The following is a 27,705-nucleotide window of genomic DNA, read 5'->3' as shown; positions in this document are numbered from 1 at the left end:
AACCACGTGATTCTTCTCAGCTACATCCTGATCCTTTTCTTATGCTGGCCCCAGCCAAGCGTAACACCATTGAAGTTGGAGGAGGTCTGCTGGCATAAAGGTAACGTGAGAGAGACGAGAATCAGGGCCATGGATATATGAGAGACAGGGTGTGTGTATGTGTGATAGACAAGTGACTCCTGGTTCATTTTAAGTCCTGAGTCACTAGTCTGTGATTCATCTGAAGTGAATGACACTCAGCTCTGTGCAGGGAGGCAGCACAAGGACTATACACAATTTATGCCTACTTCCATGCTCCAAAGAAAGGCCCTCAGTCCCTCAGTTATCACCTCTGAGCAAACAGCCAACTTCGTAGGGCACAGCTTCCCCTGGCACCACAAACCATCCTTCCAGACACCTGCTTTCTTCCCAACACATCCATAAAGTCCCCATGTCAGTCCCTCTACTAGCAACTCCCAACTCACCCAAGCACCCCTACATCTATCCAGTGCCCTGAGACACCTTCTAGCACCGACCCGACCCCCTACATTACCCAACCTCCCCGCATCGGCACACCTCAAACACCCCCTGGCACTTGCCCATGTATGCACGCTAGCAGTCCTTCACATCCCCTCTCCTGTCACCTAACATGGCAACAGCTGCCAAGCTCTGTGCAGCTTCATCTCCTGGCCCTGCCGCTGCTTGGGGAAGAATGATTTGCAAATATGCAAATAACTGGTGCATATGCAAATAATGCATATATAGCAACCATATGGGTGGAACGGGGTGCCTAAAGCTTTTTATTATTTAAATCAAAGAAAGAAAATACACACAATTTGCATAATATGTCACATGCAGAGTTTAACAAGACTGGGCAGCAACGTGGCTGAATTCTACCTATGAGCAAGGAGTGGAATTTGGGACTGCGGGTAACTCAAAACATCTGCCTTTTTATGCATGCAAAAGCCTGTTTCTCTTCTATCCCATCTGCATTAGAAAGTGAGGCGGGGAGGGCACTCCTAAGCACTGTACTCCAGAGGTGATATCTCACCTAGTCACAGCTGCTAAAAGGTCGCATCCTACAGGGAAGGGGATGTGAGAAAGTAGCATAACTGCACCATTAACATTTTGATTATGATTTTTAATTAACAGCAGATGAAGTGTAACAAAATTCATGTCCCAAAAAGAAGCCCTTTCGTGCTGGATGATGATGCAGGGCGGGAGGCTCGCGACCCATGGGAGTGGGTGCTGAAATTCTCCTTTGCGTGCTGCGTGCTCCCCTCACGGCATGCCTTTCTTTTCCTCTTTGCTCACTGCATATTTTGCATATCATGGGAGCATTTTTGCCCTTTTGGCTTGGATTAGAAGGTACGGCACATACATGATGCTGTTTATTATACACCCCCAACCCCCTGGGCCCCTCTGACTTTAAGGCCTCTGCATTTCTGAATGGATAATAGGCTTTAACAAGGCAAAGTGATTGACAGGAATGTTTCATCTCCCTTCACCTCCGCTTCCAGCCTTCACAGAGGCATTTCTCTGACAGATCCCCGGCTTGGAGACGAAGGCCAGGTGACTGGCTTTCATGTAGCTGCAGGTGCGTCCTGGTATTTGTAGTAAGATAAATCTCCCCTAGTCAACTCATTTCACAGCTAAGCTGGATAGGCCTGTTTCCACAGTCTAAGGATTTAGAGGTGGCCCCGTTTGCATCCCAGCCTAAGACGTCTGTGTTGTCCAAGAGCTCCAGAAGCACCAGAATGAAAGAAACACTGAAGCACAGGAATGTACACAGCAGCCACTCTGAGCAATGAATTCATCACCTGCTAACGCAGCTGCTGCCTCCCATTCACACCAACTGCAAAGACTCGGCATTTACAATTACAGTGACAATTATTAGGCCGGCAAAGGAAGCTGTTGCCATCAATTCCCAACTGGAAATTTATTTAGCTAAGGTTCAATGCACAGAATTAAAATGGTATTTGGTGCTTATGAGGCCTAATTGTTAGCTTGTAAACACTTGGAGCTTGCATTTATCACATTACTGTTATGCAGAATCATTGGTTCTGGGAATTGAGAGAGTGTCACAAGTGTTGTCTACTCAGAAATCAATTCCTTGCAGGATTCGCTGGGATTCCTCATCTTGGTGGTTTCACCTGTTAGCAGCCTTCTGGAGCTTGCAGCCAAATACGTTGGAAAAATGCACTCTAATAAGATTACAGTTAGTGCCGAAGCTTCTCCAGCGCTCCCCAAACTACACCTTGTGCATGAGGTGGCACAGCACCACACCTGCCCTCCTCCAACTCAGTGTTTGCAGTGACATTAAATCCAACATTTAAAAATCTATAACGATCCTAGCAAGCTACTTGTATGTCAGAAAGCCCCTCCTTTATAACATCCTGCGCACCAAACCAGTGTGTATCTGACCCTGTTATTACCTGCCACTTCCCTCAATGCCCAACAGCAAAGAGGAGCTGAAATGTATTCCTTACTAGGTTGTTAAAATCATATGTAGGCTTCGAACACCCCCCCAAACCTTGGTGATTTGACTGGTGGGCTTTCACTGTCCTTTTGACACTAAGCCTAGGGACCAAAATTACACATAAATCAGTATATCTGATCGGAAACTGGTTCAAATTGGTAATACAACAGAAGTTCAGTGCACATAAACTGCTATCAAAATGGCCAAAACCGGTTTAAAATAAACCTGGATGGATGCAGTATCAGACATAACTAATTTAGGTAAATCAGTTTATTGAACTTCTGTCCTCCCCAGATCAGAGACCTGTGTGGGTCTGAGTTTAAAGGCCCACTTCGGACCTGCGCTTAATGTTATACAACCAGACCTGAACCTGCAACCCTTATTAGCAAGTCGTCTTACCCACAGACTGACTGACCCGCTTCAGGCAAATCTGCAACCTGATCTGCACTGCTGACAGACATAAAACAAAAAATAACTCTGCGCTTTCCTGGAAGCAGCATTGTGTTAGTTCAACCCGCCTCCACAGCATCTGTATAGATTGGGAGTTTCAGAAGGGCTTTTTGGCACCTTTATGTAATAGCTGATTCAGTCAGCTATTAGATAAAAGCACCAAACAAACCCTGCTGAAGCACCTGATCTATACAGATGTTGGGCAAGTCAGATCAAACTAACACGCTGCCTGTTCTGGGCATGTGTTGGGCAGCTGCTGCCAGACTTGGAAAAGAAAACAGCGTCTTACCAGAAAAAGCAGAACGTTAATGTTCAAAATGGCTGCGACGGAGATCAAAGAAAAGATAGAGCAGGGTGTGCCACCCTGCTCTATCTTTTCTTTGATCTCCTTCATGGCCATTCTTCCTTCTTTGTTTGATCTCATTTGTGCTGCTTCTTCCGGTAAAGTGTAGGATTTCTTACATCTGTCAGCAGCTGGCGGTGAGGCTTACCTGACCTGAGTCTAATCTGAAATTTTATTTTTCAGACCCACACCCAATCTGCAAAATGTAAAGTAGTTCACGTTCCCACCTGGACCTGACCCATGGGTACCTGACCTGATGCAAGACTCTATTCCAGATTCAAGTTAATTCACAGTCCCCCAGCATCCCAGGATGCTTTGCACCTCCCTTGCAGGGTAGGCAGGCTAGCTTTGGCCTAAGCTGCCTGCTCCAGCCTATCAGAGAAGTGTGCTCTAGTGCCCCCCCAGCTTCTGGCCTGAGCCACTGCAGGCATGTGGCTGCATTTCTGGAATCAGAAGTGAATGTCTGTTCACTTGCTTATCGGTTCAATTGATGCAGTTTAGACTAACCTATGAAGATTGAATCAATTCAATCCCCAGGCTTTTTGACTGTCTGCAGCCTAAAAACACCCTGGTTTTAACTTTGTTGTGTTAATGGGTACCTGGTGACACAGAACATGCCTAAGAGACTTGTTCTGGGGCAGTAGAAAAGTGGTATTTTCCCTTATTGCCATTTTGCTCCATTGTCTTTAAAGGAGCAATGGTGAGGCTCTGTATTATATTTAAAGTAGAACAAGGAGCAGGGGAGAAATGCACACCTCAGATAGGACAAAGGGATTGTGCCCTGTTTGGGGTTCCTGTAATTTATAGCTTCACAGAAATTCCCTAACAGTGTCACAGGCATGCAGGACTATAATCGCTGGGTAAGAGGCTACATTAAATACATGTTGCTTTATACTCAAGAGGTAGCTGTTCATCCCCATTCATCTTTATCTTGGAATAGGGGAGGGAATGTAAAGGCCCATATGCAAAAACAGAAGCCCAGGCTGAGCCTATATGAGAACTGGGCTGAGACGCAAGGGTTGGACCGATCTGGAACGCAGCTGTACATGCTTCAGGCTGCATCACATCAGAGGTGGGTCTTGGGAAAGGTAGGACTGAGCATGTCCTATTTGCCTGCCATGCTCGAAAGCTGGAAGGGTGCCCATGACACATCTGTAGACGTGGCTCTAGCACCTTCTCTTGAGCTGATACCATCTCTCCTGTGTCTAAGAGAGGCCACTAAGGGCAAATTTAAAGCAATATCATGGCTTTGCAGCCCTGCAGTTCATTGGCAGGCTTGGTTGGGTGGGACTTGTTCAGTCCTACCCTCCATAAGACCTATCACTGACCCATTACAGACAAGCCCTGGGAGAGGCCCCAAAGGCTGAGAAGTCAAGGCTATACTTGGAGCCTCTAGCCTTTTGTTGCTGGGCAGGTAACCGTGCTCAGAAGACCCCAAGCAGCACTCTGTGATGGAGAACATGCCTACCCTGCATCAATGCCATGCCTGGAAGTGTGGCCATGAACTATAAGGCAGCTACTGACCCGAGCTGTACATGCACCACCTGAGAATGAGCTGATGTAGCTGCCTACCAGCCCAGCTCCACATTCAGGGAACGCTTCTTAGCATACACTTGGGGCTATATTGCCTCAGCTTCTTGAATTTGATATAGGTACTCCAAAAGGTACAGCCTACTTGACACGGCACAGTAGAGGTAACTCAGAAGCACAGTGACAACAATTATGCTATTTTGCTGCAATTTTTGCCCATTATATTTGCTACAGAGTAGTTTGAGAGAAGCATCCAGCTATCTGGGGACTAGGATTCAAAGTTGGAGCAGAATTCCCCTGTTCAAACTTCACAGGGGACTCCTGGCAAAAGGTTCAGGGATCCCTCAGAAAATTCTTCCATTAAGTTAATCATTTGTGTCATTAAATCAGACCACAGTACGCAGATCACAAGAAAGAAAAACCCAAGAGCTGGGTTAACAAGAGCAATTTTGAGACCAACATTTGTCCATGAATGTGAATTTGGAGAAAGCATGTCCCACTTTCCAAAGCAGAAGCAGAAACCTTTGCAAAGACACTGCCTCCGTTCACTGTAGTGTAAATTGGGATCATTCCGCTTTTTGAAATCTGAAGATCTGGTTCAATAACCCTATCCTCCCACCCCCAGTCTGCATCACCTCTTGTTGGTGAACATGGTTTCTGGGCAGCCTGACTGTAAGGTTTGGCTGCAGTGATGTGCAAATACCTACTAGGTCTGCATCTGAAAAAATTACCTTGAAGACTAATTGAGCACACAAAAGACCTACAACAAAAAAGCCTTGCATTGATTAAATGCATAAAAGTTGTGACTTTGGCTTAGAGGGAAGCTAAATTATTTAACATACAATGATACCATCTCAATGAGCTATGGTAATCAAGATAATTACTATAATCCTGATTTCTTAAAAAAAAAAATTAACAAGGTTCTTGTTTCTCTTTTAAAAAAAAAGCCAAAAACAGTTCCTAAGCCATTAAAACAGATGTGTTGCCATTCTTTCAGGTCAAGTTAAGAAAACAAAACCCAATAAATTGTATCCTTTTGCTTTGGATTGAGGAGATGGATGGCATCAGAGTTTTAGCTTGCAAGAGTTTCCAGGCCTACTTTTCTGATTAATTATCTCTGCCAAAAACCCAACATGAAGGTGGATTTTTCATTCAGCTGCTGGTCAAGCAGACCTGTACTGTGTGAATGTCACACCCTGTGTAGCGAGGTCAAACTTCACTGCTGTGCAGAGGTACAGTAATATATAGACATCATTTAGCCCTCTGAAATGAGACTTGCACAGGAGGATTTTGCAAAGTGGGGTGTGGAAGCAGTGACCGGGGTGGCTGCATTCCCTGCACCCAGCCTTCCTCCCTGCCCCCCTGCCACTGTCCCAAGAGTTAGGAGAGCTCGAAAACCATTTCTACCCAGCTCCAGCCAGGCTGCTCAGGGGCTGGGCTCAGCCCAGGGGAGTGCTGGCAGTTCCCCATCTCTGCACCTGCCCTTGGGCTGGCGGAGAACAGCCAGGGGGACCAGGCAGGGAGGCAGAACCCACCCATTGCTGTCCTAGCTTGAGCAAGACAGCGGCAGTGGTAGTGGCAGGCAGAGGGGACATGCCTCAGAGCATGGAAAGGAAGGAAGGAATTATTACCTGCTTGAGGGACTTAAAAATGACCCTGACTGCTGTTCCTGTGATGTGGCCAGAAAGGAGGGTGAGGTCGCACTCCTGCAACCCCTCTGGATCCAGCCCTGGACCTGCACAGAAGTTCATTGGGACGTAGGATGCCATTTTCTGGAGCAACTGTTGAATTCTTCCCCTCCCATCACTACAGTCAGTGAGCTGGATGGCTGCAGGTGGGTTTCTCACAGTCTACGGCAAGGCTGTCTAATGGGTGGCCAGCAAGCTACCCACAGCTCATGAGGGCTTAGCATACAACCCTTGGGCTCCCCCCGTGTGCATGTGGGGTGCGTAGCCTGGGTGGCCCATGGTCCCTACTAATGCTGCTGCCGCGGTGTATAGTCATGGGACTGTGGCTCCCAGCCACTTTGAAATTGGATAGCCCTGGTCTAGGAGAAAGGCCTCCCCTTCTACAAGGGCTTTGGAGCAGATGTGCTCTCCTTTGGAGAAGGCTCCTATCCCCTTGCTCTCTGGGGAGACATGGCCAATAGATCCCATGGCTTGGCCCTCTTCCATCTCCCCCATGTCAGTAGGAACATACTGGGAGGCCTCAGAGAGGACTATTCCTAGGGTGTAAGAAATCCTGTTTCCTATTCTTCATCCCAGGGTCACATCAGCTCAGTTGATTCAGGCCCATGGAAGCTGTGACCTAACAGCCCAGATTTACAACATTTAGGGAGAAGAAGAGATACCAGAAAATGACTTGCAAAAAGAAAAAACAGAAGCAGTTGTGAGTGGCTGAAGATTGCCATGGTCCTACTGAGCTATGCTGTTTCCTGCCATTTATTTATCGTTGGAAAACACGGGCAAGATATAGATTCCTAGTGGCTTTAACTGGATTATGATACATTCAGGGTATGGACAAATAATCAAATTAAACTGAATTAACGGGGGGTAGAGACTCACTGAGGAAAAGCTGATGCATGGTAATTGCTGTTGTGTCTGAAATTACCCTGGACTAAGTGAAAGCTAAACAGAACAACACAGCATTATATGCAGGATACAGGAGGTGACTGTAATGCTCTACTGAGTGCTGGTTAAACCTCAGCTAGAGTATTGTATCAGGATTTGTATGCAATATGAATTGCATGTCAAGAAGTAGGAGAAGGTCCAAAGGTGAATGATAAAGACGATAAAGGGTTGGAAGAAAGCAGGTGTGAGGAAAGGCTGATGGAACTAGGCGTGGGTAGTTTGGAAGAAAGGATATGATATAGCAGTTTTCAAATGTTTGAAAAGAAGATGCCTTAAAGATGAAGAAATGCTGTTCTCCCCTGCCAGAGACAGCAGGATAGCAATGGGGTTAAACAGCAGCAAAACTTATTTAGAGCAAGTAAAACTTCTTAGCTGCCAGAACAGCAGGACAATATTAAGAAGCTGCCTAGGCGAAGTGCAGAATCTCCTTCGCTGGAGGTCTGCAAAAGGAGGCTGGGTTGGATCTGTCTGGGGTTGTACAGAAATGCCGAATCTTGCATCTGTGTGAAGTGTTGCACCAGACAACCCTTGAAGTTCCTCCCACTCCGGGATTCTGTGACTCGATTTAAACGTGCCCTGAGAGAAGTACTCTTGAGGCACTAACACACACCTCTCATTTCGCTTAGTTGTTATCCCTGTACTGAGCCCAATACTCTGCATTTGATGAATGAATAGCTTATATTTGGCAATCAAAAGATATCAAGAAACAAATAAAGAATCCACCATTTCCTTTATTAGTTTATTTAACTGGGTAAGTGCCCTCACTGTTAAAAAATCATGTTATATTCTGGTTTGAATTTATCTGGTTTTAGCTTCCAGCTTTGGCTTGGTCTTTTTTATGCCCTTGTACATTACATTAAAAAACCTTTCAGTACCAGGTGTTTTTGGCCCACGAAAGCACCTGCATGCTTTAATCAAGGTGCTTCTCAGCTTTCCCTTTGATAAACTAAACCGAGCTCTTTAAGTCTCTCACTGTAAAGCGTTTTCTCCAGCCCTTGAATAATGGTTGTGGCTCTTTTCTTTATCCTCTCCAATTTTTCAAATTTCTTTCTAAAATTTAAACAAGAAAACTGGCAGCATTGTAGTGTCCACCTCACCGTTGCCATATAAGCTAGCAAAATCACCCCTTATCCCACTCATTGCTACCTTTTCCATATAACCAAATTAGCCCTTTTGGATACGGCTAATTTGGGAGCTCAGGTTGAGTTGATTGTCTCTTACTATCCCCAGACCTTTTTCAGCCTTACAGTGTTAGCAGGATACGGTGCCCCATCCTGTGGCAGTGGTCTGCATTCCTTGCTCCCACACGTACAATCTTCTGCCATTTTGTTGGAATGGGGCTAGCTAACCAGGCAATCCAGATCTTGCCAGATGACTTCCCATTATTTACCACTCTACCCATCTTAATTGCCGCCTGTGAATTTTCTCAGCCATGGTTTTATATTGACATCTCGATCACTGATGTGAGTTTTGAACAAAATCAGGCGAAGATCCAATCCTAGTAGAATCACAATAGAAATACTCCTCTATGATGGGGATTTCAAATGAATGAATACTGCTGGAGATCTGTCAGTTAGCAAGTTCTTAATCCCTTTAACATCTGCTTGCTAATGAATTGCTCTGACCTACCTAAATCCAGAGTCCCATTTCTCTTTTCCAGACAGTACACAATACTTCCTTATGTGGAACTCTGGAGGGTTTATAGCTATCATATGGCTCCACTGAAATGAATGGAGGCACAGAGCAGACAAGTTTCACAAATTTTCCATCTTACTGGGTGGCAAGAAATAACTAACTACTGTTATAAGTATACCCACAAAATAACTTGTATTTTTCCTCTTCCTCTTGGTTTACCTCTATATTTTTATTCACAGATTAGACGCAAGAGCTAATTTTGGAGATAAATGTGATTGTTAAGTGCTTAGCGTGTTTCATTTTCCATTGTTACATCTGTTGTCAAGTTTTCTATCACACCTAATATGGTGCAAAATTCTCTTCTTACTCTAGCCATTCTACAACGAGTACCTTTTGTCCAATGAACAGATCAGTGAATACAACACAAGGCCCATGGCATATCATTCTAATGGTACTTACTCATAAAATGTTGTCCATCCATTTTCATTGCTCTTGGTGGCAAGAAGACCAGAGTTGCCATGGTACGTCATCATGGCCACTTCATGCCCTTGCATTGTCACACTCTTGAGTGCGCTGTTGGTGCCAATTGTCACCCAGTAGACCTGGCCATCTGGCACCACTAGCCAGAGTGGCATTCCAGTGGAATCCCTCCGAATATTGACTAAGTTACCGTTGTTATCAGTGATCAGGGTTATGTCTCCATCTCCCGAGTAGGTGAAATTGTAGAGGTAATCCCCTGTGGTCAGGCTCTGGGTATAAAGGTGTTTACCATTGGTGTCAAACAAGTAGAGCTCCTGGTCTATAGGGGAGGACAGCTCATATAGGTTCTGTGTGTTGAGGAACGGCTTGTTCTTCCGAATGAAGCGGATTCGGATATTTCCAAGATCGGCAACATACAACTCCCCGTCTGCGCACACTGCCAGGGAGGAAGGAGCATTGAGCTTGGCATCTTTTGCATACCCATCATCCCCAGAGAAGCAGTCACAATTGGCATCATTCTTGCAGTCGCAGCTGCTTGGCGCACCAGCAACAAGAGAGATCTCTCCGTTGGTGGTGACCTGCCTGATGCGGTTGATCTTCTTCTCATCTGTCTCAGCGATGTACAGGACCCCGTTATGAGAAACAGTCAAAGCTGTAGCAGATTCTAAGGTGGCATGGATCGCCACTTTGCTGAGGAGGAAGTGGTCAATGCCTGGGACCTGACAGTGCATAGGCCTTCCTGCCACAATGCGCACTTGGTGATTCTCAGAGATCTGCAACACGACATTATTGTCGAGGACATACAGGGAATTATCCATTGGGTTGACTGCCAGGTCTGTGGGCCACTCTAGACGAACCTAACAACATGACATTGAAAAAGAAATGGTGAAAAACATTGTTCTTTCTATTTGATTCCTACAGTCACCCTTAATAATCAAACTTCTAAAAGCCCCCATCCATACATCCATCCATCTGCCCACTCCTTTCTCCCTCCCTCCCCAAATCATTATGCTATCCGGGTATGTGGTATGTTTGGCATGGGGTAACAGAGAAGTGAGTGGTGAAATACTGAAAAAGGGATAAAGGAATAACTTCTTATTAATTTACACTGTATTGGGAGCCATAATATCAAATAATAATAAGATAGCCCCCATTCTAGAGAGCACAGGATAGATGTTCCAGAAGTGATTAAAGTGTATGTGCATACTGCATGGCTTGTGTACAACTGCTTGTGCCATTAACTATACTACTGCCTTGCAACGACAAATTCTGTGTACACGAACTAGGAACATTTTTTTGAAAACTTAGTTCAGGGTCTCATTCCTGTGAACGTACATAAACAGCAATTCTCAAGGAATTCAATTTCACAGTTTGAAATAAAATGCCTGCTTCTTCCAGGTGGGTTTTTTCATTATGCTTCATTAAAGACTGAGTTCAATATAAATGATAGGTATTGATATTGTATTGACCCATTACAGAGATGCATAAACTGAACCAGCAATAGAAATGAGAGTCAAAGATCCCAATATTGTTCTTTAACCATGCACCATCTTTCAACTGAGGATACCGTTTAATTTGCCAAGAATAATGCCATACCTAAGGGGACTTTACCTCAGCACTGAGAGCAAGTTGGACTAGTGTAGAAATGTCAACATGATTTGCAGTCCTTTTTCCATTCCCAGACTACAGATCTTTACCAAACGGTATAGAAATACATTTGGTGATGATTTTGTTTTATTTCATGTTTCATCAATGCAGGAATGATTCAATGGTGAGTTGAAAGGAGCCAGCTAACGATCCAAAATCCTTGCACAGCATGTGTGCATTGAAAGAGATCTGCAGTGCTGTGTTCAGAGAACAGCTCTGGACAATGTACTTGGTCATCTATGAATGTTTATAAGGCTTTTAAATAGCCCGTTGAATGACCATTATTAAAAGCTGTCTCATAGCTATACAGTCCCATTTGGTTGCACAGAATGACTTATTTAGAAAGGCTTGCTACGATCCCTAAGGGATCATATGTTACCTTATCAGAAGGTACAGAGTAGAGTTGTATTTTGCCCCATCCTCCCCTCCCTACCATGCCTGTATGCTGGGAGTCGAACGATACCACACAGCATTGCTTCAGGCATTGTCGAATGAGACACACCATGGCACAGACAGTGCAATGCAGTTTCAGGGTGTCACCCTGCCTCTGTAATAAACCTCCTCTTTCCCATCTTCCCAGGCCACCTGCCTGCTCAGAGGGAAGTAAAAGGGACCCTGGCAACCTCAGGCCCAATACATTCACTTTTGCTGGGGCTCTGTGTGCATTTGTGCACATGTTTGCACTGCAGTGCCGGGGGTTTTTAAAAATGCCTGGCGCTGCGGCGCGTGCAGTTGCAGAAATGGCAAAATGTGCATCAGCACGCGGAAAATGCCGACAGCGTGCTTTTGAACGAAAACACCGTCATTTCTAATTTAAACCTAAATTTCTAAAACACCTTCAATTTCTAATCATCACAGTGCACTGCTGCTGATGCACATTTCGCTGCTTCTACAACTGCACGTGCCGCAGCGTAGCACGCGTTAGCTTGCATCTGGAGCGGACTCAATTAATCGAGTCTGCTGCAACCCGCTGGATCTTTGGCATGTCACGGGATGAAAAGGGACGTATATCAATGCCCTCTAAGAGGCTGAGCACAGCAGACCCTGTCAGACCCACAGGAGCCTCACATGCTTTTGATCCACTTGTCCAATGTTGCTGCTGTAGCCTGGGTTTATTTGTGATCTCTCATGTTCGAAGCCTTTCTAGGCTTATTTATTTCTCAGCTGCCAGAGATGTTGGTCTACTCTGACTTCGGACAGCCCAGCTTCAGAGGCATGAATCTCAGCGCTGCATGTGGCAAGTTGAGTCCTGTCTAGACGCTCAGCTCTGTTCTCACAATCCCTTTCTTTTCTTGGCCCCTGGCCTGCTTTAACCCTTCCTGTGGTAAAACACTATAGCCTGTGGTTTTCTCTTCAATAATGCATGCCTCCATACTTTCCAATTGTCTTGAAAGCACTGCTCCACTGCAGCCTTGAGTTAGCATCAAGAGCAGGGTTTACTTGGAGCTGACAAGGGAATTTTCAATTTCTTAAAACCCATTTCTTGTCAGTGTCGGCAGCTAAATATTTCATGCCCTCTTGTCCCAGAGAGCCTCAGGGGCCTGACTGCAGAGACCTTTCTAGCCACTGTAAATGATGAAAAGATAGCTCCCAAGTTGATTTTTTTTAAACCCTTGTCTGTCATGTAGCTTTCCATTGCAGACCCTGGTACTGGAGAACAGCTCTTTTCATTTGAAAGCAGCAGAAGAAAGGCACTGCAGACGATACATTTCTGAATCTACCTCAGGACCGTTTAAAGGGGACATTATTACATAAAAGCCAGAGCCTGGCTGAAAATGTTGGTTTTTTTTAAAGCTCGGACCACAATAACCTTGCTGTAGCTGGCACTAACAGAAAAGAATATGGTTGCGAGATGGGAGCCATTATAATACAAGATGGCCTTTAACCATCAAAATTTACTTCTCTCTACGAGGCGTGAGAGCTTTTAAACTTGTAATTTTAGCCTGTTCAGAAATTGCAGACAGTGGGAACCTGTTACAAAGAAGTGAGGGTAATCTTTTCAAATTAGGGGGGAAAAAAACACGAAGAACAGATTCCATAAGGGAGCATGAAAATTATGTAGGCAGTTACAAAAGGGAAACCCCATTGACATCCATTGTGGCTGAATAACAGTACTTAGCCCTCCAGCTATGATCTGTATTTTTGCAGAACAGGGCAACATTCTTCTAGCCATGCCATAATAAGTGGCACAAAAGGTTTTAAAGGACTGTACCTCCAAACTGGCGCTCTGGGAAGGGCTGAGTCCTGGGCTGTAAAAGGTTTGCATACTTCATCATCCAGAAATAAAGCAATCATCAAATGGAGATTTCCCCTCCTCCCCCCCGTAAGCAGCAGGACTTAAATGCCCTGCGTGATGGTAGCTGCCACCGATTTGCAATCTGATGCAATTCAAAATTCTTGTTTTCCTGCTGTTGCTAATTTTGGCACCAACCACAACACCCAGTCACCATTTCCTAGATGTTAATTTGAGCCAGTCCTAAAACTATGCAGCACTGAATTATATAGTGACAAAAAAAGCAAGTGTTTGTCTGGCCGTCAGAGGACAGCAAGTATTAAATATTGTGGAGTAAAACAGATTTAATAACATTTGTGGTACCTGAGAAATGTCCATGACAGAGTCGCAGCTAAGGGGCCTGGCAGATGTCAGGTCGTTGGAACCTAGCACGGTTGAGATGATGCCATTCTGGTCAATGCGTCTGATCATGGTGCCATCCACAAAATAAATCAGCCCAAACTTGTCCACAGTGATGCCTAGAGGAAGAAGAGAAGAGAACAATTAGAAATGAAAGGTCACCTGACGGTAACAGCACATTCAGCCGGCTCAGTCAAATGGGTGGGAGGGGGTTGGACGCGAGTCACTTCATGGATTAAGAATTAATTTTACTGCAGTTGGCTACGTAATGGGCCAATTCGCCACTGGGGTAAATTGGCCCTCCTCCGCTGAGGTCATTTCTACTCATCACCAGCAGAGAAGGAGGTCCTACAACTTTATCCAGGGATCGCTGCTCATTCTTTGGAAACAGCATGTGATTTTCAGTGAACTGTTGAAAGGAACCGTTTTCTAAGTGATTCAGCATCATTACACAGAGGCATTGAAATACAGGTTTGTGGTATTGATGTCCAAAGGTTTTAATGAAGACATGGTTGCAGGGTGCTTATCGGAGAATCGCTGATGAGAAAGACCCGATAGGTTGATCAATTTTGACTTCCTGGATGCGGGAGGGCCTTTCCTAGGTTTAACCTCAGTAGGATTTTACCTGTGTGGTTTCTGAATTCCCCTAAGTCACGGGTATCATACATATTGTCCACAGGCCAAATCTGCCCCGTGGGGCCATGCTGTCTTACCTGTGGGGGGAATACAGGGACTAGTGAGTGGAGTGGGGCCTGCTGCCAAAGCCCGGGCTACAAAGTGCTGTTGAGAAGCCCGTCAGTGGTGGGGGGCAAGCAGTGGCTGAGTTCAGCCCTGCATCACCACCACGCACCCTGCGTTTGCTTGCCCTGCTGTTGCCACGTCCGGATCTCGGCTGCAAGGAGGGGTGACTTTGACATCCCTGATCTGATTTATTTTATTGCCTGATTCCTTTCTCTCATACAACAAAAGTTCTGATTGAAACTTTCCCACCTTTTGCAGCAGACCACTGCTCCTTGCTTCACTGCTTTCACTGAAAGAGCTGGGCCACTTCCCTTCCCCTTAGCTTCCTCCTTCTGTCATGTTTGCATAACCTCCCTTAAGTCATCTTTTCCCCAAGCTATCTGTATCTGGCACTTCTAAAGCATCTTTCATCAGACGATTTCATGGGGCTTTACACTCTCTAATTAGGCCTTGCAGCACCTTATGAGGTAGGCATGATCATCTTCATTTTACAAATCAGGAGGATGAAAGACAAAGTAACTTGCCAGGTCATCAGTAGAGCTACAGGCCAAGCCAGAAAGGAGAAACTAAGGGCTCCATGCACCTCTCTCTCATACCTTTGGATACTTATCTTGCTGGGATCCTATGACCCCAGCTGACTGCCTGCCCTTTGGGCAGGGGGCTGGACTCGATGGTCTCCCGAGGTCCCTTCCAGCCCCAATGTCTATGAAATGTCTATGAAATACCGAGGTAAATCAAGAGTAACTTCACTGGAGTTAACAGAGCTCTCTACCTAATCCATCTCAGGCCGTGCATCACACAAGTGTATTCAGTAATAAGAATGAAAGATCTTTGTGCATTTCATGAATCCCTGGCACTGTGTCCTTTCTCTACCTCTACGTCCTCTGAGGGTAGATTTTGATTTCTTAGCTTTATTCATTTCCTTTTTTGTTTGGCTGGGTTTATAGAGGGCTTTTTAGTTAGAGGGCGTTAGTATTCTGAGTACCTTTCGGATGGCAGAAAAGCCTTTTCCAAGAAGAAGGTTTTGCCGTTGGTTAAACTCCGTGTTCACCTAATCTCACCTGGAAGTTTGTCGCACAGCGAGAACGTTTTGTTCCCTGTTCTCACCCGCTTCATCCTGGGCTCTGTGCGATTACAGCCCTCACCATGCTTTACAGGTAACTGTTCCAAAGATTAAAACCAAATCCATAGCCTGGTGCTGGAAACTTCTGGGGAATCAATAGATAGGCCTGATGTCTGCGATGCCCTGGAACAGGAGAAGGCAGACAGCCTGATCCTTAACTAGGTGAGGCCCGGGCATCTTCCTAACATTGAGGGTCAGAGTCACCAAAGGGAAGGCTGCTCAGAAGTAGCAAAAGCACAGACCGTCATTGCCAGGTCTTGATCTGGGAGGAAAGGACAATTTTCCCCAGTGAGCAGGAAGTGAAGAAGTCAATTTTAGGTACCAGGTAGGGGGGAGTGCAACAGAGCATCGAGGGTTGAAGAACGAGGGCTGCATGGCTCCGTGCCTTTGATGGAGACAGCATCTGTTGGTGGAGGTATCATCTTGGCTAGCTCTTCAAAGGATTTCCTGCTTCCAATCCACTAGAAAAGCCTAGAAGAACATTCCCATAAGACTGCTGAGAGCAAAGCACCTAATTACTCTGAGGAGGTTTACAAAGGGAGTTATAGGATGCGATACCTGCAATAGCAGGGGGCTGTAACTTAGTGACTCAGGAGTCTGCTTCCATTTCAACTTCCCCGTGCCTGGATTCAACCTGAGCCAGGCTCTCATTGCTCACAATGATTTCTTGTTGACAGCCTGATGTGTTAGTAGTGGCGGTGATTGCGTCAGTTGAGAATGAAATATATGATGGGGTGTCATCGGTGTGCTGCTGGCAGCTGAGCCACAGGCATCTCGCTGTCTCTCACAGTGGACTCATAGATATTGAGAAGGGAGGGCAGTCTGGATATGAGCAGGGCCCCACAGGCAAGGGCCTTCAGACAGAAAACTGAACCCAGCACCCACCGCCATGTTCTGCCAGAAAAGAACGACTGGGGTTTCTATGCGCAATATTGTCTTATGCTCCAGTCGATCCCCCTTTGTACTGTGTGCTGGTCTGATCCCTGAGTTGAGCATCCTCGGTGCTGGGTTATGCCATGCACTGTTAGAGCTTGGTGGTTACCTTACTCAGATGAGGCCTCCATTGATGTTACCTGAGAAAGGACCACCGAACATTATGGTCTGAGAGGACACCGCAGTTGTGAAATCGTGCTGGTTCCTGGGAGATAGTCTGACCTCCCATGTAGCAAGCGGGGCTTGCAGTGTCGCTGAAGTGTCACGATGATGAGCTGTGCTGGTGGACTGCTTTGACACAATGGTATTTGTTTGTCACGCCAGGACCACACAGCACGAGGACAACGCAGAGCAATGCTGGAATGCAAATTGATACCTGAGGGTCGGATGTTTGTGCTGAAGGCCAAATACCTGGCAGAAGTCTTTTGCAAAATACCCGGATAAAATTAGAGATGGTGAAGGAATCTATAGGGTGAAGTTACAAGTTGCACCTAGACCACACTCAGTCTGTGGAACGATAAGCAGCGTTTAAGTTAGAAAGTGCTGCGAGCAGTAGCATGTAAAGGGTTAATGCTGTTTCTTGCCTGCACTGCTCTCATGTGCCACTAGGGGGGGCTGGTGAGCAGGGGTGGAGCCCACCTGGGCTCTCTCCCTATCCTGGGTTGGGGAGAGGGCTGGGAGCAGTGCATCCTGGGATTCCGGAGGACTGCAGAATTGCTCATTTTATCTCCGTGGAGCAGACTGACGTTACCCTAACACAAACTAGGGATCGTGGCCCAGAGTTAACCCTCCCTGAAGTGGTGTAACCCTGAGGGTGCTTAGCACGAGTTAATGAGCTTTAACATGCGGATGCTCATGCTTTAAGGGCATCATTGTCTAAGTGTAATATGTAACTTCACCCTATTAACTGAAGCTTTCCTGCTTGCTTGACCAACCACTTGACTTGCCTGGGTTTTTTTTTGGTTTTGTTTTTGTTCTTGGTTTTGTTTTGTTTTTTTAATTTCTGGTAGAATTGATGAGTGCTTAGCGCACAATTGAGGCTTTGTTTACGCATGCAGCACTACATGCTGATAGAAATGATCTGTCCCCAAATTAATTTCTTCATTTTGCATCTCTTTTGTGGTGCTAAATGGATGGACTCTTTTCATTTCCCCTTTCTGAAACTGTCTTCATATTGTGTCAGTCTTGTCACAAGGATCTCTGTTAATTGCAGGCTTCTTGGCAATTTCGACTGCCACAACATTTTCCTGATGAGAACCACTGGCGAGTGCTTAGATGAAAACAGAATGCTCTGACAAGCTGGAGTTTTAATTTTTGCTTAGATTGCTTGTAGAAGAGGATCGGTATTAGCAGATGATAATTAGAAAGTGATAACACTTTCATTTACAGGGTATATTGAAATTCATTAGCATCTGAAAGGCTTTGCTGTGCTCTATGGCAAATGAGTTGGAAGTGTCAGACCAGTTCCTAATAGATGTGACAAATAGCATCACTGCTGCAACTGGCCCTTATTTTATGTGTGGATCTATCTGTTGTCATTTGAAAACGTCCCAGCAGGAAGTCCTGGATAGAACAGGCGACGGCGAGTCAGAAGAGAGGATCTGTTACGTTGGGCTGATTCTCCATTGTCTACATCAGCGGTTCCCAAACTCTGACAGATGGCGCGCCACCAATTTAAAAGGATACAACCTTAAGTACCACCAGCAAATTTTGGCCATATAAAGTAATTATAATAAACCTGTTAACGCGTACCACTGACAGGTTGTTTGCGTGCCACTGGTGATACGCGAACCAGATTGGGGGGCCGCTGATCTATATCAGGAATCATTTTTGGCAGGCAAAGATCCCTGTGCAAGTGCAAGCAAAGGCCAAAGCTTCCCTGGCACATGGAAACAGTTTGGAAAGATGTCCTTGCTCTTCTGCTAGAAATAAAAATCCCTGCTCCTGTACATCAAAAAGCAGCTTCAGACTTACAAAGATCGAAGTCCTGTAGGCAGCGGTGAACCAAGTTGTCAGCTGGGCCTTCCAAAAGTTTCCCTTGGCAGCAGATGCTCGAGCTTCTGGGTATCTTCAGCTAGTGTGGCAGAAAGTCCAGCCCCTCCTTCTTACTTTCCACTGCCTTTTTCTCTCACAGCTGTGCTGCTCCTCCAAAGAGGCTATGGAGCCTGACAATGGGCAGCTTGAGGACCACTGATAATACACCTCCTAGTAAATCTCATTCATGTTGTAGCACTACAAAATAAAGCCCCACTATGCAAGAGCAGCCACTGAATACTTCTGCTGGGCCAAGGGGCAGAGAGCTACCAAGCAATGCTGACAGTATATAGTGGGAGTTATTTTTTGGCATTCATTATTTGCTGAGATGAATGGGACTCAAGTCACCTCTGTTGGGGCCACATCAGCTAACTTTTCAAGCTCCGGATAGAAATAGCACTTGCGCACATCGAGGAATAACATTGATAAACATGTGTGTAGGGGCCTTTGCATGATGTCTTCTCCACTGTCAACATATGAATATGTTGCAACATTTCCAAAGCCCACAGAGGTCCTGCAGTGAAGCAGGAGAAATGAAAAGACGAACTTGCCCCTTCTGAGAAGCAGAGCTTAGTGGCACACGGACAGCTACACCACTTCTTGTTCAAGAGGTAGCCCGCATGGGCCGCATGTTGCAGTATGGCACTCTGGCAAGTGTAGGCGTATCCCAAGCGTACCCCAGACAGATCCAGTTGTTCAATTATGGAGTTGGAAGTGTTAAACTCCTGAGTTTTGTTCCCCTGATAAAACCTTACATAAGTCTATAATAACATACTAAAAATAGTATGTAGGGAGATAAATAAGTATATAAGGGGGGTACCTCAGAACCCGGGAGAATAGCCGTTCACCAGGGCCCCCCAAGGGATAGCAAGTCTAATGGGCACAAACTCCTGGAAGGCCGATTTTACACTGGACATAAGGAAAAACTGGTTTACAGTCCGAGTGTCCCGGGTCTAGAACAGACCCTTGCACCAGACAGGTGGTGCAAGCACCTACTCTGGATTCATTCAAAAGGCGTTCGGATGTTTATCTTGCTAGGATCGTTTGACCCCAGCAGACTTCCTACCTATGGCAGGGGAACTCAATGATCTTGTGAGGTCCCTTTCAGGCCCTAATGTCTATGTAGTCTATGAAATACATACATCCCCCTTTTGTTCCAGGATGGGGAAATCAAAGCCTAGAGAGGCAGTGATTTTTTTTCTCAAGATAGAAAAGCAAAGCAACACAAGAAACAAGGTAACAGGTCTTCTGTTTCCCTATCCCAGGCCTGATATATTTAGACAGTACATTAACCTCATGGCCAAGTCATTCGATTTCTCTTTCACTCTGTTTTTCCTTTGAAAATGGGAAGGATTCTTCTCAACAGTCTCTGTGCAAGCAGCTATATTCTTTGTCAATATTTATAGTAAATATTGCTTAGCAATAGCTTCAATGGTAGTCCAGAGCACTCCAGGCATCTGTGAGCGGTCCCGTAAAAGCTTTGCAGGCAGCAGCGACGCCTTCAGTGTACAATGGCACAAGGTGTTTGGAGCTAATTTCCTCTGCATCCTGCCAGGAAACATAACTGGCCCGCACGTAACAAAGACTCACGACTGGAGATGACACAAAGGTTGCTACATCAGCCTGCGTTTCTTGGATGCAATAACAATAATGTTATCAGCGTGTCAAGGAAAAGAATTTGCTAACTTGCCTAGCCAAGAAATACCCGGCCTCTCTACCTCCGCCTCAACTGTTGATGAAAGCAGCATGGGAAGAGGTCCCAGAAACCTGTTTGCGATGCTATCCTAGTGCGGACATCCCGAGGGAGGTCCACCATCTTGGAGACAGCTATCCAGAGGGGAGACAGGAGTTCTCCAAATTCTTAGCTACCTGAAACACGTTGACGATGCCAAATGTGCACGGACAGCTCAGCTACAGCCCCAAGTGTGATACTGCTCTTTTCAAGCCCACACCTCAAAAATAGCCACTCAGTGTCCTCACCAAGAGGCAAGAAGACTCGCAGGAGATACAACAAAGGTTTAGGTAACATGGGCTCCGTGAATATTTGACCCCGGCAGTCTTTCCTGCCCAGAGCAGGGGGGCTGGACCCGATGATCTCACGAGGTCCCTGAACTTCTGTGCATCTGTGAATATATGCCTTGTTTGCAACGGCATCCACCTGAGCCACTCTCTGCAGAGGCTCTCCCTTCTCAGACACATCCAGCAGCTCCTCACACAGCAGGAAGGAAGGGGTTTCCTTCAAGTGAAATAAAACGTCCCTTTGGCTGCGACCCAGCCCTCGCATTTGAATACAATCTACTGTTAAAGTGAGAACAAGTCTTTGTAACCGAGTCTATCAAGACGGAGTGAAAACAAAAGGCCTGCCAACTTCCCCCCACGCTAGTGAGAAAACACATACATAGAAATGAAAATATGCCTCTGTTTTAATCCTTGGATGGAACGTGGGCTTTCTGGTCACCAACATTTGTGTTAGATGTGCGTTCCAGCAGCGCTTTCTTCCCTGTGTTTATCACCCCCTGACGCTAGCTGATTTCCCGAGAAGCAGTGGATTGCTCAAGGGACTGGTAACTGTAGAAAGGGCTTGACTGTCTAAGGGCAATCTGAATCCTACGCACAGGACTGCACCAGTTTGACTAAAACTAACTTTGGTTTAACCAGGGTAGATGTTTTTATTTTGGCTTCACCATTCTTCTTCCACTTTGGGGGTACAGTTGATCACAAACAAGTTCAAGCTACACTGAAATGACACACTCCTATCAAAATTAGCGTCCACGTAGCCTTGTGCACTGGTTTAACTATCCAGATTTAACATAAAATTGCTTCTGTAGACAAAGCTGGGATCAAAGGGAACACAAGAGATCAGGCACTTTTATATAACCCTGGGGTATATGAAGAGGCACCTGTGGGTTTCTTTCAATTTGATATGTAGTAACATTTGTTCAGCTTTTTTTTATGCCAAGAAAGCCTCATTAAACTGACTGAATTGAACTGAATCCAGACCAAGAATTGTTACTTCCTCTGTGTGGGCAGATATAATATCACATTTTGTTTTAAAAGTGGGACAGGGCAACTTACACTTGGGAGTGCATGTCAGATGATCGACTGAAACAATTGAATCTCTCTGCTCCTATTCCGGCACAGTGGAGCTAAGCCACCATAGCTTTGTATTTCAATGAAACCAGATGAAAGTTTAAATGGTTTAGCTTCCACTTAGTGTGGAGTAAAGAGGACAGATGAAAATATTATAGTGGATCAACTGTAAAGAATGGTCTTTCTAAAGCACTTTGTCTCTTTGACCATGCTGCCTGAGTATGACTCAGTGGCTAAGTGGGGCTTGAACCTTGACTGGTGGATTTTAGTTTGGTTCTCATTGGACTTAGGTACACAATATTATCCCTCAAACTTGAAGCCTTCTTTGCAGTTTCAACCAAAATGGACAAGGACTGAATGTGCCTAGGGAAGAGCCACTTACTTGACCTTGTTTAAGTCCTTGCTCAAGGATAAGTTACTATAATGTGTTGGCTGTGGGGTGCTCGTGGTTGCACTTGCCCTATCTGCACTGTGTTTCCAGGCCTATTACTCCATTTCTTAAACACACTGGCTAAGAAGAGCTGGTTTCTTACCCCGGGGGTTAGTCAGCGTAGCCTCGGTGCCTTTGCCCCCATCTCCGCAGCGGGTGTCATCAAAAGGAAGGCACTGATCCCCAGTCCCGGCCACCACCTCTGAATTCTTGACAATATCCTTCACGGCTGTGGTTGACTTGATCTTGTAGATGCGCCGGCTGTTAGTGTCAGAGAGGTAGATGGAGCCAGTGATTGGGTCTGTTGTCAGGTAATACTTATGTGCTGGGCTGTGGCTGAAAACCAAATGCACAAGAGTGTTATTTTCCTTGGTGGATGTCAGGATCCATTTCTGTAGGACAATGTGCAGCACTAATACGGCGGATGTAGTGGGCTTTCTTTGTTATTGCATGTGCTCCTGTTAGTACTAATTTTGGGTGCATCGTAAGTAGGGCCCTGAGAAAATTATGGATTTCTTGTTGAAAATTCACAACGTGTGCGGGTAAAGTATCATATTTCATGGATTATTCACGAAACTACCATTGATCTCGCCAAACGGGTCCTAGTAGTTCCATGAAAAATGATACTTTGCAGGCACGCGGCTATAGGCAGTGGAAGGCCAGGGCTAATGGGCCTTAGTGCCCACAAATGTAGGGCAGCACAGAGGGCCGCAGGGCAGCCCGGGAGTGGGCTGCAGGTGGCTGCAGCGGGGGAGGGAAGGGCATGTGCAAGCGGACATGGAGCCTGTGGGTGGCCGTGATTGCAGCCAGATGGTATGTGGAGCACTGCCCACCACAGCAGGTAAGTCAGGGAGGGGGCATGGGGGTGCAGATGGAGGCCCCCAGAGTGAGGGAGGGAGTGGGGCAGAGGCAGGGACAGGGGTGAATGGGGCCCCCAGGCAGGTCGTGAGGCGCGTGCAGCCTGGGTGGCTTGTCCAGAGGCGTGGGGGGAAGGACTCCCGCAGCTGCACGCACCTCAGGAGAGGTCTGGGGGGCACGTGCCGCCCGGGTTTGTGTGTGGGGCGGAAGCGGGCAGCTGCTGCGGGCTGGGCTCTGTGTGCTGCTGCCACTGCCCTGGGAGCAGCTGCTGTGCATGACACCACGTGCCTGCTGCCACTGGCTCCCGGAGCCGGTTTCTGAGGCACCAGCAGTGGGGTGCAGAGCCCAGCCCGCAGTGGCAGTCTGCCTCTGCCCCACGCACAAATCCAGGGGGCACGTGCCCCCTGAGCCTCTCCCAAGGTTCAGCCTCCTGAGCCTCCCCTGTATGACCCACCTGGGCCCCCCTGCAACCTGCCCCGGGGCCCCATTCACCCCTGCCCCTGCCTCTGCCCCACTCCCTCCCTCACCATGGGGGCCTCAATCTGCACAACCCCATACTCCTTCCCCTTCCCTTTCCCCTGCCCCAACTTACCTGCTGTGGTGGGCAGTGCTTTACATGCCACCTGGCTGCAATCCCGGCCACCCGCAGGCTCCGTGTCTCTCTGTGCGCACCCGTCCCCCATGGCGCAGACACCCAGAACCCGCACCCAGGCTGCCCTGCACTTGTGGGGGCTAAGCCCTATTAGCCCTGGCCTCCCACCACCTATGTTCACGACGCTGAAAAATCACGGCATGGGGCAAATTTTGTGGTTTCCGTGCAGCCCGCGAAATCGCTATTTTCTCAGGGCCCTAATCATGAGCCTTATGGGGAAGCAGCGAGGTTCTGATGATAGAGCCTTGGACTGGGAGTCATTGCAGTTTAATCTCTGGCAAACCACTTTCCCTCTTTGTCACTCAGTTTTCCCATGTGTAAAATGGTGGCAATGAACAGAAAACAACCTATTTGTAAAGAGCTTTGAGATCTATGGGCCGCACTGAAGAGCAAAGTAACGTTACTTAAATGGAGTTTGATTCTCCCCCCTCTGAACTCAACAGTAAAATTCCTGTTTTCTTGAGCAACGTCTTTAAGGCAGGGGCATGCAATTATTTTGGGCAGAGGGCCGCTTACTGAGTTTTGGCAAGCCATTGAGGGCCACATGACAGGCAGCCAGGGGCAGATAAATATTAATTTTCTAAATTTTTTAGAGGCCCTGTGAGCCAGATAGAACGGCCTGGCGGGCAGCATCCGGCCCGCGGACCGCGTTTTGCCTGCCCCTGCTTTAAGGGCTGTACTCTGCCTCTGTGGAAGTAAGGGAGAGTTTTGCCCTGGCATTCAATCAAACTCTTAAAATGAGAGATTGAGTGATTTGCCCAAAGTAACACTGCAAGCCAGTGGCAGTAAAGGGAACAGAACCGTGGACCCTTGCTTCCAGTCCCCTGCGGTCACCATATTCATTTAGTGCTTTCTGGAAAACAGGAAAGGATGGGTGAGAAACAACGTGGACTGACTGAAAGGCGATATTTTGTTTTCTGTAAGTGCTCACTGCACCAAATTGTCCTGAGACCAAAGTCAGAAATAGATACAGTAATGGCTCCTAAATAGAGACTGCAGAATGGAATTAGCCAGAAACAATAACAGACTTCAGCTTACACTTATTTATTTAAGCCAGTGTCTTTGGAGGAAACTATATATGGTTTAATATTATCTCTTCTTTTATTAAGCTTAAATGTTTGCTACCACTAGCTATTGATTTACACTCTCTTCTGAGCCCTGGAACCAACAGATTAAACTAATAATACCTACTCCATGAACTCAATTGTATTACCTTCTCAGAATTGCAAGGTAACTATGAGGACATGCCTGAAAAATTCTCCCATCACATACTCCAATTTCCCCAAAGCATCCAGAAGATCTCCAAACTCATCAGATCCACAAATAAATTCAAGAACAAAAATTTACAAAACGCGGAGGACAAATCTGCACTCAATAGACATTAAATAATCCATTATTCTATATGCAGCCAGACAGAAATGTCTGTCCGTAGTCATGCTGACCCCACCCCTCCATATTTTAAAAAAAAAATCTCTCCCCTTTGTTTTTTAAATACCGCATGCTTCTCAGTTTTAAAAAGTGATGTTGGTTCTTTATTCAAATTACCCAACACCCTGGGAAATAAAAAAGCCTTTCTGATTTATCCTAGAACATCCCTTGTGATTTATCCTATTAAAGTCTGAACAGATTTCATCTCTACAAATGACACTGATTCTTGCTAAATAAAATGCTCTGACCTTCAAGACATCTCCAACCTGGCAGCTCCGTCTCCATCTGCATTCCTTTCCAATGACAGCAGGCTGGTAGGGTATTATTTCATTTACCTGCATGTCACTCACACTAAGCAAGTGGCTTCAACCCTGGTGGAAAAAAGTCTCCTTTGGGAATCTACTGTTCCACTTTGATCAGGCCCTTGTGTTTTCAGCTGACTATCTTCACAAGGCTCAGCTGAATGTCAGTCAGCCTTTGAGCTGCCCAGGATCACTGCTATGTGAGGAAGGTGGACAGAGGAGGATGTTAATAATAAATAAGGTTTTGCAATTCTTTAGCATCTTTTGCCGAGGAATCCAGAAGAGCTTTAATTAAGTCTTAGAGCTACCAATTTTCAGATGGGCAAACAGAAGCAGCTGATTGACCCAAGGAGGAAATGAGCCAGTGACAGAGCTAGCAATGTAACCCAGGAGTCCTAGCTGCCATACAGCCCAAGAGTCCTCCCTTGCCCTGTTATTGCTATTGCTCTTCATAGTCTTAGTCTGGTAGTTTGCATTTCATAACCAAGGATGTCTTTTTGCTATATCTTCCTTAATAAGAGAGAACCCCACAGCGGTTCCCAATCCTAACCCATGTGGCGGGTGAGAACAACATGGTTGCTGAAGAGCGAGGAAACAAAAATGAAAATGCCAGTTTCTGTCCTAATTTCATTGTGACATTAAAGGCTGTCACATCAGTGTAACGTTAATAGCCACTGCTGGTAACCTGAGGTTAGACGAGGTCCTGATTTTAGATTCCTCAAATGAGTGTTACTTCACAGATGCTAATACATTGTAGATTCAGAACTACAGACTTGACTGCCTGCATTTAGTGTTAATCCTCTATAAGTGCCACAGAAGCATTATTATACTTACTAATAAGTGAAACAGAAAAGGCAAAGAAAGAGATTTTAAATAAAGCACTGCTCAGAGGGTAATAACTGCATCCCTTAAAGGCTGGTCTGGAGTTCAACTGGTAAGGGGTTAGTGAAAGGCTCTTGAGGCATACATTACTCTTGTAAATGCAGCTGGAAATGGTCTTACCCCAACCTCTGTCATTTCAGCTGCCATGCATTTAGATCAGGGAGCGGGAGTAAGAGGCATCTAGTTCATTTGTACTGGTTTACATTGCACAGCATCGTGCTGAGTCCTACAGCTTTTCCACTTTGCACTCTCAAAGGCAACTAACAGTAAGAATCAGACCAAAGGAGTAAGCTATAACACTAAGCAAGATCAGCTTAATGGTCTTCCATGGTGATGCTGCCACCATGGACTGAGAGTGAGCACCTTGACTTGATTTCAGACCTTTCCTGATACCACGTGCAATTACCCATGTTCAGAGGACACCATGTGAGGCCACTGTGGTACTTTAGAGCTCTAAAGGAATAATCTGTAGAAGCAGTAATCAGGTGAGCTGAATCCTAGCCAGGCTCTTGGGAGAGTTTGTGGCACACTATTCAGTATCAAAGGTCAGGTCCTTAGTCAGAGCTAGTGGAGGCACATCACTTTAAATCAGCTGAAGACTTGTGCTCCAAAACACAGCAAAAGCGAGACAGCTTCTTTAAATTGCAGATGCTATCCATGATGCCTTAGGAAAAGTTCATTAAATGCTCACATTATGTTGAGTCTTGATTCAAATGACCCCCAGCCTCCCTTTGCTGATTTTCTTCCATGCCTCTTATTAGTAGCACAGGATAGGGTCAGGCATGTCTTAAGTACCTAAGGGTATTTTTACACATGCAAGCGCCACAATGCCGGGTGCTTTGAAAAGTGCCTGGCGCTATGACACATGCAGTTTTATAAGCGGTGAAATGCGCATCAGTGCTGAGAAAATGGTGGCGGTGCGCTTTTGAACTAAAACATGTCGGAGATGCTTTAGTTCAAAAGCGCACCTCCGCCTCTTCCGCGTGCTGATGTGCATTTCTCCACTTACACAACTGCACGTGGCACAGCGCAGTTTGCCTCAGCTCACATGCAGAGCAGACTTGCTTAATTGAGTCTGCTCCGAAGTGGTGGATCTCTGGCACATTGTGGGACAGAAAAGGATGTGTATAAATGAGACCAGGCAGGGAACACAGGGCACCAAGCAGAGCAACAGATTTCAGAGGGGAAGAGGACTGGAGTGGCACTTGGGAAGGGGACCAGATCTTACTTTGTGGTGTGTCTGCCCAAAGGATGAGCCCCAACTAGCTTAGACAGATAGCTGACCTGAAGGCATCTGGTAACACTTGGAGGAAAAGCTGAAAACACTGCAAAGTGGGGCAGGAAGGGGGCTCTCCTTGTCAGATTTTCTCTCTCCTGTAGTTTCATAGTTTCATAGTTCGTAGGGTCGGAAGGGACCTGAGCAGATC

General features: G+C 46.1%; 1 protein-coding gene across 5 annotated transcripts in view; it reads right to left on the bottom strand.

Annotated features, from left to right (window-relative positions):
* The window catches only part of TENM4 (teneurin transmembrane protein 4), a 760,950-nt gene that overhangs the window by 39,696 nt on the left and 693,549 nt on the right, over positions 1–27,705 (bottom strand). For all 5 annotated transcript variants that reach the window (XM_019530413.1, XM_019530416.1, XM_019530415.1 and 2 more), the window contains 3 exons: positions 22,260–22,492; positions 13,770–13,924; positions 9,506–10,383 (listed from right to left, as the gene is read on the bottom strand). In XM_019530413.1, the coding sequence (XP_019385958.1) occupies positions 9,506–10,383; positions 13,770–13,924; positions 22,260–22,492 (1,266 nt within the window). The remainder of the gene's footprint in view (positions 1–9,505; positions 10,384–13,769; positions 13,925–22,259; positions 22,493–27,705) is intronic.

Source organism: Crocodylus porosus, unplaced genomic scaffold (genome assembly GCF_001723895.1).
Source record: "Crocodylus porosus isolate Cpor-Errol unplaced genomic scaffold, CroPor_comp1, whole genome shotgun sequence".
Lineage (NCBI taxonomy): Eukaryota > Metazoa > Chordata > Crocodylia > Crocodylidae > Crocodylus > Crocodylus porosus.
This window is presented reverse-complemented; position numbering and strand designations above follow the sequence as displayed.